The sequence below is a fragment of the Antechinus flavipes genome, chromosome 4 (assembly GCF_016432865.1).
Source record: "Antechinus flavipes isolate AdamAnt ecotype Samford, QLD, Australia chromosome 4, AdamAnt_v2, whole genome shotgun sequence".
NCBI classification, from domain to species: domain Eukaryota; kingdom Metazoa; phylum Chordata; class Mammalia; order Dasyuromorphia; family Dasyuridae; genus Antechinus; species Antechinus flavipes.
In genome coordinates this window covers 95,509,150-95,521,615 of record NC_067401.1, presented here as the reverse complement: position 1 = coordinate 95,521,615, position 12,466 = coordinate 95,509,150, and the positions used below count along the sequence as shown (strand labels likewise).

Below are 12,466 nucleotides of genomic sequence, written 5' to 3'. Positions count from 1 at the left end.
TTCCCCACAATTACTTACAAGTGCTATTCTCATTCCTTCTACCATAATCATTAACATTTCTTTCTGAAATGGGTTCAAATTGGAAAGGTGTTCATGATGAATTTCCTCTTCAGAAATTCCAGCCTCAGAATTTGAGGTTCTGCTTTGAGCTGTAGTCCCTGGTGTACTCAGAATATCAATAAAATCTGGACTCAATTCTTTTAATAGAAAAATAAACATAAAGAGAAAATAAAAATTAATTAAGTCATTGACACCTAATCTATATTAATGAGATGTAGTGCTAGTATTAGAATATTCTAGCTGGGTTAGAAATTTACTTAATAAAGCATTTCTATGAAGCTAAATAATTAGAAACTGATTCATTTAAAGTTATATTAAATAAAAATTTTATTTCTTTTAAGTCACAATTCTGATTTAAAATATAATTAAACTTATTCAAATGTGCTAAATACTAAAATGGTTGAATTCATATGATTATAGTATAAATCAAGCTTACAGACTACAAAGAGTACTTGATAAATTTCAATAAATGTATTTCCCTAGCTTTACACGGCACATTAATTTTCAAAAGCACTATCAAATTAAGTAATGCTGTGAGTGGTTTAAAAAAAAAAGGTACACTGTTTAAAGAAACTATCACAATATAAATTAAAATTGTTATAATAAAACTCCACAGAGTAAAACTTTCTAGAGAATTATTTGTAAGGAAACTATTAAAATCAAGATGGTAAACTATAAAAAAATTCTTCATTCTTTCAGTTTGGAAGCAGTTTACAATTCTGCAAAATCTGAGTGAAGTAGGGCTTTTTAAACTTTTCCCGCTCACATTCCCTTTTTGTCTGGGAAATTTTTGTGTGACCGAGGTAGATAGATATATAAAAATAGGTATAGAAATCAAACATTTACTGATAATTAATCATCAAAAAATTTATTTTAAACAATTCTTTGATACACATATAATTAAAGATAAAGGCAAATTTGCCCATTAATGAGATATATATGCTTGTTTATTTTTACATAAAGAATTAAATCTTGGTGGAATATCTGATACTTTTCACTGTTGCCAAATTTTTTGAGACCCCCTCCATATTTGGTTACAAGACCCCCTGTGGGATCATAACTCGCAGTTTGCTTTACAGCATGGCTTACTGGAGAATAATGCTTTAAAATCTCATAAATAGAATATCCAAATATGATCTAATTTTCACTTGGGCTTCTATCTCAAGCAGCAGCTTTTATACTATGTGAGGTATATTAATTTTACATTCTGTACTAGACTGGAAGCTACTTGAGAGCAAGGACTCATTATATAATATACCTTCAAGAGATATTGGTTCAACTGAATATTTTAAGGTTATGATCAAAATATTCTATAGCATTAATGTACAACAGTTATTGTTTTTGAACTTTTTATTCATTTTCTACATAGAAATCTGCTATGCTATTTTTCTTATAAGTTCACACAGGGAAATTTCAATTTATGAAACAGATAAACTAAAGAACAATCTTTTATATTAAAGAACTTTCATCCTATAAAATATTTTACTGTAGGATTTCTTTAAGAAAAACTTAGCACTTCAGCATATAAAATGCTTAAATAAATGTTTACTTAGGCATTAAAGAACTTCTCCAGCCTTTAACATGATTCAAATTTATTAAAATACCATTTTTAAATAATTTCAGGAATTCATCTAGTATTCTTTATATTGTGTAGCTACCTTGATAAATGAGCCTATTAACTGCTAACACAGTGAGTCTCTGAAGTCTCTGTGTGAGTTCTGTTTCAGATGCCCGAATAGGATTTTCTTGGCTCATTCTTCGTTGCATCATCATATTGAGCTCGTCACTTGCCACTGAACGCATTTTCATCAGAAGAGATTCAGACTGAACAAGAGAAGATTTTCGGGGATCTTCATGCATAAAAGAAAAAGAGAAAATGCTAATGTTGGTAAGGAAGGAAACATTTAAAACTCTTAGCAATGAAACTACTTTTACCAAAACTTTTAAAAAACATAATGCCAGAACCAAAAAAAAAAAAAAAAAAGCTTACTTAATGGTTTATTTAAATAGTATTTAAAAAGTGATTAAAAGAAAGTAATCCTTTTCCTGTATTTGAAGAAGTGTAACAGTATTTTTAATTTAAAAGTTTAATAAAAACCCGTTTTAAATAGAAATGTAGTTTTAAATCTGCAGAATAGAGAGTGGTTTGGAAAGTTTGATTCTTTTAAAAAATGAGTTTATAAGTCAATATTAAACTAGGGCTGAATAGGGTAACAAAAAAGTTCTCACAAAATTACTGTTTCACTTCCTCATATTCACCTTTACCAAAAGATTTTCAACTTTTCTGTGCTCTAGTCATAATATAACAATTGCAATAAAGGTTTTTTCTTGCACAATATTTAGTAACAAAGTAGAAATCACTGACATAGAAGAGACCAGAAAAATGATTACAATCCCAATTATCTGTAATCAAAATAACTTTGAACACATGCATTGTTTATTCAATATTATAAAAGAATTTCTTGAGAGAATTTCTCAATTTGAATAGGTAGGAGAAACCACTATTACTGCACCTGCTTCTGTGGGAAACAAACATGAAGTGAATCCAGTAGGGGTTGATTCCTGATTTAACAAATTCAAGGAGAGGGGCATCGGAAGTTGACCATAGGAACTAAAATGACGTCTTGGTAGATGAGGAATAATGAAACCTTTCATTGCAATTGAACCTTTTTTAAAAATAATTTTTAAATATACATCAATTTTTATAAATGCCTTTAAAATACTCATATATCATTGTATATTGCATATTACATATGTTTGGGTACTTATATGTAACAATCTTGGTGAAACATGAAGAAGGAAGGAAACATCTGCATACCACCTATCATGTCACTCTCACTGTACTAAGCACTATCCTCACAACAGTTTTGCAAGGTAGGTGCTGTTAATCCCACTTCATATCAGAAGAACCTGAGGCAAAAGAAGATTAAATCACTTGTCCAAGGTCATATCTTGTTGGAATCCTTACTAACTGCTAACTAATTAGAGTTGATCTAATCTTACAAGAAGATGTTTTGGGCAGAACCTGAAACAAGGTACTAAGTAGAACTAATTAATACAAGGCTTGTGTTCACACCTTTACTCATTGGAGTTCAATGAGTTCACACCTCCCTTGAAGCTCTTTGGGCCAGAGAGCACTAGCATAAATAGAGCTTCAATGGGCCAGTCAAAGAAGTTCTTCAGAGTGAAGGAGCTACAAGTCGGGATTTCAGCAGAATTACGCCAGAAGCCCTCTCTTCAAGGCAAGACAGATTCAACTTGGTACTGGCTCTGGAGGCTGAGGAAAGCAGAGGCAGAAGCAAAGGACAAAGCGGCAAGAGCTCTTGGAACCAAGCAGAGAGATAGGCCTCTAAGCTAACCGGGCTATATTGGAGATAATAAAAGATCTGAACTTTTATCTCCTGGCTGCGTTTTGAGAAGAAAAAGATCACAACATTTTGGCGCCCGAACAGGGACCGACAAAATCCTGATTCCAGGGAAGGCACCCAGAGAGAACTTTTATAATATTTTGAGAAGAACAAGAACCCCACATTTGAACTCCCAACAATATCTGAACCTGGCTCTTCCTGACTTCAGGTCCAGATCTCTATTTCCTGGCTGCCAAGAGCCAACAAATTGGACTGATCAGAACTATCCAATGTAAAATACACACAATACTTCAATTGATTAAAACTCTTTTGAATCTAGTTGCCTTTAAGGAAAAAATGTTTTAGAAAGCAAATATATGACCTATGTCAGAAGAAAAATGTCCAAAATGTGCTCTCAGACTAATTTTCTATAACTTCTGTTATACACAAGACTGTATGGTAATCCATGATATCCTAAATCATCAAGGACAAAATTATAACGTATTATACTAAGACAGGAAAGGATATTCATGTTTAAGAAAGATTTTCAATGAGTCCTGAAAGGTTTTCTTGGTAAGCTTTAAATTATAAGAAAATTAATGGGAGGCACAGTGATTAGCCTCAGATATATATCACTTCCTAGCTGTGTGATCCTGGTCAAATCATTTAATCCTTATTGCCTAAAGAATAAAGAAAAAAAAGAAATTGAAAAAAGAAAAATGAAAATTTATCATACTAATTTCCCAAATATTGTATTTATGAAGTTGACTGTACATAAATCATTTCAATGATTTGATATGATAAAATACATTTTAAACATATATCTGAATCATTCTTTTAGGCAGAATTGTTTTTAATCAGTCAATCATTAAGCATTTACTAAGCATCATCTGCCAGACACTGTGCGAAGTGGAAGGGATGCAAGGAAATGCAGAATCATACCCTTATTCTTGAGGGGCCAACCTGTTTGCTCTAAAGACCACCATTTGTAGGAAGCAAACACTTTTTTAGGTAGTATGTATTACTTTTTAACCTACTTCCAACTTGTCTGAATTTTTGGTTAATGTAGGCGTTCTAAAGAGATTCATGGATAGATTTTAGAATTTGGTAGGGAAAAAAATTACATCTTCAAATATGAATGTAGGCAATAAACATCATTCTCAGAAGGGGTACATAGACTGAAATAGGGATACAAAAAAGTTTGAGAATTCCAGATTGAGATCCTTTTGCTGAATAAATTAGTTTCTATCCTTACATTAGAATAAAGTACTTCATTTATGACTTTATAATTATAAATATCATATTAATTATTATATATAATATAATAATACTATGATCGTAATCATATATCAAATTACATAACTATATCTCTTCATCACAGCATATGTCCATTTTAACCCTATTCTGGATGAAATAGGATTCTGAAGTACCCCTCTTAAAGGTGTGCATATTCTTGCAAAAACTCAATCTGGATATAATGATTTACATAAAAATTTTCAAGTCAAAAAAAGAAGAACTAGACTTCTAAAATACATTTTATCACTAGATACTGTTTTGCATTATATACTCCAGCTTAAAAAAAATCCTTAATATTAGAAAACTTGAGTAGACTTATATGAACTAATGCAAAGTAAAATAAAATTGTACAGATGATCATGTGTAGAAAATTTCGCTACTCTGATCAATACAATAATCTATGAAAATTTCAAAGAATGATGAAAAATGCTGTACATGTTCAGAGAGAGAACTAATGAGAAAAATTGAAGCAATTTTTTGCCTTTTTATTTTTCTTGCGTTTTTTTGCAATATGGATGATATGGAAATGTTTTGCATGACATCACATGATAATGGGTATTATATTTGTTTGCTTTTTTCAATGAGGGAGGGGGCTAAAGAGAAAAAGACTTGGCACTCAAAAAAAATAAAAAAATAAAAAAAAATAAACATTGAAAATTCCTTAAGCTCTTATTATATAAAACTGTTTCCAAAGAAATTATATACAATGAGTTTACATAAAAGGAATGCCTGCATTCTTAACAGACCAAGGTCATTGATACTTAAAACAATATTGCTTTATTGTCTCTAACAGTGATTTTCTAAGTAGGATGCATATCCAAGGGTGTGTGTAAGATAGCCCACTGGAATGCAAGAAGAAAATATCAGAACTTTTATATATATTATCTAAAAAAATTATTATTATTTAAAATTCAGTTGGTCACTGGTGTCTTCATTCAGTCATTATATCACATACTAATGTGTCACTTTGAAGTATTCTGAACTAAGGGTGGGAAATTCACAACACAGAAAGGTTGACAATGCCCTCTTTTTATTCATTCACTTTCCAAGATTCATAATGAATTATAATTTACTTGTGGATTAAGTGAATTTATAGATTATATTATCTAGTTTTAAGGAAATGAACTCATAAAATGGGTAAGAAGTTTTAAAATATTCTAGTGAACATATCAGGAAATAAAGAATATGAATGTGAACAAAAAGCAAACTGGAAAATGGCAGAGTTGATCCTTCTACTCCCAATATGAGAGCTTCTTCAGCCACATCATGAAGTCAAACAATGATTATCTAATTAGATCTGCCAACTAATTAGCCCTCAACATTGAAATTATCAAGAAATTTATTTGAAATACGAGTATCACTCTACTGCATCATGAAATAGGATCTTATCAATTAATATATCAATAAGCAATTATTAAGTACCTATTATGTCCCATTCAAAAATTAAACAATCCTTGACTTCAAGTAACTTACATTTTATCAGGGAAAAAAATAAATTTATATAAATATACAGAAAATAAAAGATAGTTGAGAGGGATGACACACTAGCAGCTGGGAGAAACAGGAAAGGATTCTGTGTGGTGTCTGAACTGAGTGAATATCTGAGGAACAGTGGACAGCCAATGCCAAAAACATAGATGCCAAATGGTATGTAAGGAATAGCAGCAAGATAGTCAGTCTGACTAGAACAGAGTATAGAAAAAGAAATCATATAAAAATTCTGGCAAAGTAAGGTAGAGATCAGTTGTGAAAGGTTTTAAAAGCAAAGGAGGACTTTATATTTTGTTCTGAACAGAGTTCTTATATTTTAATGAGATATGATCACAGCTACACTTTAAGAAAAAACATTTTGGCATTTCTCTACAATAAGAACCACCACTTCTCTTTTTACTCTCTTCTAAACTTTCTAGGATTTGGTTTCTGAATTCATCATTCAAATGAAAAGCTCTACTAAAAGTTACCAAAAATCTTGATCACTAAATCTTTTCTTAGTCCTTTATCTTGACTTGTCTACAGAATCAAACCCTGTTAATGACCTTTTCCTCCTGAATAGTCCCTGCTCAAAGGCATTTGGTCATCCCACTCTCTCCTGGTTTATCTCCCATCTGTCTGACCACATTTCTCAGTCTCCTTTGCTGCATCCCCTTACAAATCACAAGCCCTAACTGTGGATGAAGGCCAAGGCTCTGTCCTGGGCCTCTTCTTTTTTTTGCTTTATCTTACTTGGTGATTTCATTAGCATTTACAATTTCAATTATATCTGTGCTGATGATTCTTGTATCTATACATCCAATCCTACTCTCTCTCTCTCTTGTGCTACAAATACATTGCTAAGTGCCTCTTAAATACTTCAGACTGGATATCCCATAGGCATCTCAACTCCCTGCCCCACAAAACTTCATAAGTTTAAAACAAAATTCATCTTTATCCCCAAGATCATCCCTTAGTTTCGCTAATACTCTCAAGAGCACCATCATCCTTTTAGTCACCCAAGCTCACCATTTTGTTATTATCTTTAAATTCTCAATCTCCCATATACAACCTGTTACATTTTCTATCTACCTTCATTTCTATATTCACAATATCTCTCACATGGATTTAATAGTTTGTTGGTCTCCTCTGCCCCAGACTACTATAAGAGTAGACTTGCAGCTTTCTCCCCATTACAATTTCTCTATTGAGGTGCTAGGGTGTTATTTTTTATTAATTAAAGCTTTTTATTTTTCAAAACATATTTTTCAAAACATAATTCTTCAACATTAGCCCTTGTAAAACCCTTTGTTCCAATTTTACCCTTCTTCCCCAATGTCCTCCATTAGATGGCAAGTAGTCCAATAAATGTTAAACATGGTAGAAATATGTTAAATCCAATATATGCATACATATTTATATAATTATCATGCTATACAAAAAAAGAGAAGCAAAATAAAATGCAAGTAAACAACAAAAAAAGTGAAAATGCTATGTTGTGAACAACACTCAGTTCCCACAGACCTCTCTCTGGGTGTAGATGGCTCTCTTTATCACTGAAAAATTGGAATAGGTTTGAATCATCTCATTGTTGAAGAGAGCCATGTCCATCAGAATTGATCATTGTATAGTCTTCTTTTCTTGTACAATGATCACCCGGTTCTGCTCATTTCACTCAGCATTAGTTTATATAAGTCTCTCCAAGTTTCTCTGAAATCACCCTGCTAATTGTTTCTTAAAGAACAATAATATTCCATAGCATTCACATGCCACAACTTCTTTAGCCATTCTCCAATTGATGGGCATCCATTCAATTTCCAGTTTCTTCCCACATTTTTGTACATGTAGGTCCCTTTCCTTCCTTTAAGATTTCTTTGGGATATAAGTCCAGTAGAAACATTGCTGGGTCAAAGGGTATGCACAGTTTGATTACTTTTTGAGCATAGTTTTGAACTATTGTCCAGAATGGTTGGATCCGTTCACAACTCCACCAGCAATGCATTAGTGTCCCAGTTTTCCCACATCCCCTCCAACATTTGTCATTATCTTTTCCTGTCATTCTAGCCAATCTGAGAGATGTGTAGTGGTATCTCAGAGTTGTCTTAATTTGCATTTCTCTGATCAATAATGATTTGGAGCATCTTTTCATTTATCAATTGGAAAATGGCTTGAATTCTTATAAATTTGAATTAATTCTCTCTATATTTTAGAAATGAGGCCTTTATCCTAACCTTTGAATGTAAAAATGTTTTTCCAATTTATTGCTTAGGATGATTTTTCTTAAAGTTAATTCCAACCCCTTATTGCCTCCCAGCTCTATTTAAAGAGCTCTGGTAGCTCCATATGACCTCCTGAAAAGTCTTTATCAATTGGCTACTTCCTACCTTCCTTCCTTTCTTTTTGCACTTTACTCCCTAGTATATGGACTTTGATCTAACTCCTCTGGCCTACTAATAATTTCATCAACACACTCCTAGACCTACCACTTTTTGTGTCCTTCACTATTATCTCATGCCTGGAAAGCTCTGACTCCTTATTTTCCACCTCCTGGCTTCTTTGGCTTTTTTCAAGACTCAGCTCAATCCCCACTTCCCCAAAAGTTCTTTTCCAGTACCCCTGGCTATTAGTGCAACAAGAGGGAGACAACCATGACTAGATGATGTGACCTGGAAGAAGATCAAGCAAAAGAGACTGAGGATTGGTCAAATTGGTAGAAGAACCAAGAGAGAAACTTGCAGAGAGGATGCAGAGAGGAAAGACTATAAGGGAAAGGTGGATAGTGTCAAAGGTTACAGGCAAGTCAAGAAAGATGAGAATTGAACAAACTGTTATATTTGGCAATTTTAAAGTTATTGGTAACTTTGAGAAACAAATTTCATGTGAATGATGAGGTCAGAAGTCAATTGCAGAGGAATTAGAAAAGAGGAGAAAACACCCTTTCTTTCTGTGAGATGATAAAGAAAGAAATAGTAGATAGAGGGATTTGAGTAAAATTAGAGAAAGAGAAGGGGAGAAGAGAAAGCTCTCAGTGAATGTCCTTGTTTTTAATGAAATATGAAGCAAGATCTTCATCTGAGAGGTTATGGGAGTGCTTGAGGAAAAAAGAAAAGATTTGGAATAGTTGTTTTGGTTAATGAGCAAGGAAATCAATTAAGGAGGTAAAAAAGGATTGATTGCCTTGCTGCAGTGAAAGTCCAGTTAAGATTACTTAGCAAAAATTTCTAAGTAGGATTTTATAATTTATACTAATTTCCTTATAGAAGCATGTAAAAGCAGTTAGACTGAGGAGAACACATCTAAATGAAATAAAAGATAAGAATAGCTTACTGAGGAAGAGAATCAAAGTCCATATTAAATTGTAATACGATTCAAAAAAACATGGAGAGCTTAGACAATGTGAATATGATCAAATTTACATTTTTTAGAAACCTAATTTTTGCTGCTGTGTGTGGGAAAATTATACAGGGGAGAAAGTAAAAATGTATTCTCTTGGTTTAAACAAAAGGTTGTATTAGTGATCTTGTTGTGTAGTGATCTTAAGAAAGAACATAACTAATGAATATTTATAATGAACAATCAGCAAGGCTAGCTAAAAGCCTAATTTTTTTTTTTAATAATTATAACTTTTTATTGACAGAACCCATGCCAGGGTAATTTTTTACAACATTATCCCTTGCACTCACTTTTGTTCCAATAAAAGCCTAATTTTAAGAGTGTTTTAAGAGTATTCATTCTCTTTCCACATAAGTAGAAAGGCAAATTCTACCAAATCCTTACTTGGCAGGAAGATACATTAATGAAAATACTCAAAAACCATTGGTTTCTAGGACTTCAGAAAGAAATGTTGTGCTTGATTGGATAAATTAACTACATTCTACTGGAAGTACTATAATTTGAGAGGAGACGTGGGAGGAAAGAACATGTAACACTCCACTAATGTTCAATTCTGATGTTTTACTGTGGAATGGAGGTAACCCTAGGATCTTAAAGGCTATGTCAATAGAACGAAAGTTCAGGAAAGTCCAACAAAAATGGTAGTTTACAAGTTTTAGCTCAGTAGCTAATCCGTCTGTCAATTTGGCTAAATTCTGAGCATTTCATAATGAGAAAGCAGATTCTCAAGTTATTAATGTGTGTAGCAACTCATAAAGGCATAGACATTTTAGGGATTATTCAGAGACACAGGAATCCTCAAACCAATGAAAATGGAAGTTTTGAAGTGTCATGGGAGATAAAAGGATGTATATGTAGAAGTGACTAAAATGTTTTGGATGGGCCCCAAAATATAAATGTCTATGTTTTTGATCTAAGAATGTGATTTCACATGGCTTTTAAGGTTTGTTTACTGAAAAGAGCAGTATGTAATATATAAAAAAAATAAATTCAGGTTAAACATGAACATATTTCTAGACTACAATGATTGATTACATTATATAAATCAAAAAGGCCTCATTTCTAAAATATCTACAGAATTGACTCAAATTTATAATAGTCAAACTATTCTCCAATTAATAAATGGTTAAAGTATAGGAATAGACAATTTTCAGATGAAGAAATTGAAACTATTTCTAGTCATATGAAAAGGTGCTCTAAATCACTATTGATCAGAGAAATGCAAATTAAGACAACTCTGAGATACCTCTACATACCTGTCAGATTGGCTAACATGACAGGAAAAGATAATGACAAATTTTGGAGGGGATGTGGGAAAACTGGGAAATTTATACACTGTTGGTGGAACAGTGAATGGATTCAACCATTCTGCAGAGCAATTTGGAATTATGCTCAAAAAGTTATCAAACTGTGTCTACCCTCCCTTTGACCCAGCAATGTTTCTACTGGGATTATATCCCAAAGAGATCTTAAAGGAAAGAAAGGGACCCACATGTACAAAAATGTTTGTGGCAGCCCTTCTGGTAGTGGCAAGAAACTGGAAACTGAATGGTTGCCCATCAACTGGAGAATGGCTGAAGAAGTTGTGATATATGAATGCTATGGAATATTATTGTTCTGTAAGAAACAATTAGCAGGATGATTTCAGAGAGGCTTGGAGAGACCTACATGAATTGATGCTGAGTGAAATGAGCAGAACTGGGAGATCATTATACAGGGAAAGAAGATTATATGATGATCAATTCTGATGGACATGGCTCTCTTCAACAATGAGATGATCCAGAGCAGTTCCAATGGTCTTGTGATGAAGAGAGCCATTTACACCTAAAGAGAAGACTTGAGTGTGGTTCACAAAATAACATTCTCACTCTATTTGTGATTGTTTGCTTGCATTTTATTTTGCTTCTCTCTCTCTCTCTTTCTTTCTCTTTTTACTGGTTTTTGATTTTTTTGGTGTGGCATGATAATTATATAAACATGTATGCATATATTGGATTTAACATACATTTCTATCATGTTTAACATTTATTGGACAACTTGCCATCTAGGGAAGGGCGTGAGGGGAGACTGGGGAAATTGGAATACAAGATTTTGCAAGAGCTCATGTTGAAGAATTGTTTAGGCAAATGTTTTGAAAAATAAAAAGCTTTAAAAAAAATTATTTATCAATTAAGCTTGTGGAGTCTTTGTATTTGGAGCTACATTTATAATTTTATCTTTATCTTGACTAAAGATAGGTATGATGTCAATTCAGCTTTAGAATTTTATGTCAGGGAAATCTAGCAATATTTACTAATGTGTAACAATTCAAAAATTACTTATATTGTACCTATGATTTGATACTAAAATCTGCAATGTTAAAAAGAAGCAAAATAACTAACATTAAGAAAAAGAAATATTCTTAAAATTTATAAGTTTAAATTTCTAAAAATATTTTATTAACCATCTACTTCCTTAATCAACAAATCTGGAAAAAATTATAAAGGGTACTATTATAGGGGAAAATAGAGCTATCTTTTCTATTTAAAATGTTTAGAAAAATTTTATTTCATTACTCACCAGCAATACTTTTTCTCTTTTGAAATATTGCATGATGAGAAATAGAAGGAAATTGGAATGAATTTGTCAGGTTTTGAGTATCTTGGTTTGCAGTCGTCCTTATAAATTCAATAGCTGCCTGAAGAACTCTGAATTGTAGTGCAATAGCCATATCTGAGAAAAACAAACAATACTAAATAAGAATTGTTCTTTCTGTGAAATATTTAAGCTATATAATTAATAATTTATTCTTACTGAATCAATTTTATTTCTAGGCAACATAAGAAAGTGCCACTCAGATTTTAGTATATATAAATTTTAAAATTAAAATGTGAGATTTAAAGTAAAAAATATTTTTAAAT

At 32.2% G+C, this 12,466-nt stretch overlaps 1 protein-coding gene across 1 annotated transcript in view; it reads right to left on the bottom strand.

Annotated features, from left to right (window-relative positions):
• Positions 1-12,466, bottom strand: part of LYST (lysosomal trafficking regulator) — a 201,967-nt gene that overhangs the window by 77,125 nt on the left and 112,376 nt on the right. The window contains 3 exon segments of the mRNA XM_051993556.1: positions 19-197; positions 1,719-1,910; positions 12,126-12,278. Coding sequence (XP_051849516.1) covers positions 19-197; positions 1,719-1,910; positions 12,126-12,278 — 524 coding nt within the window.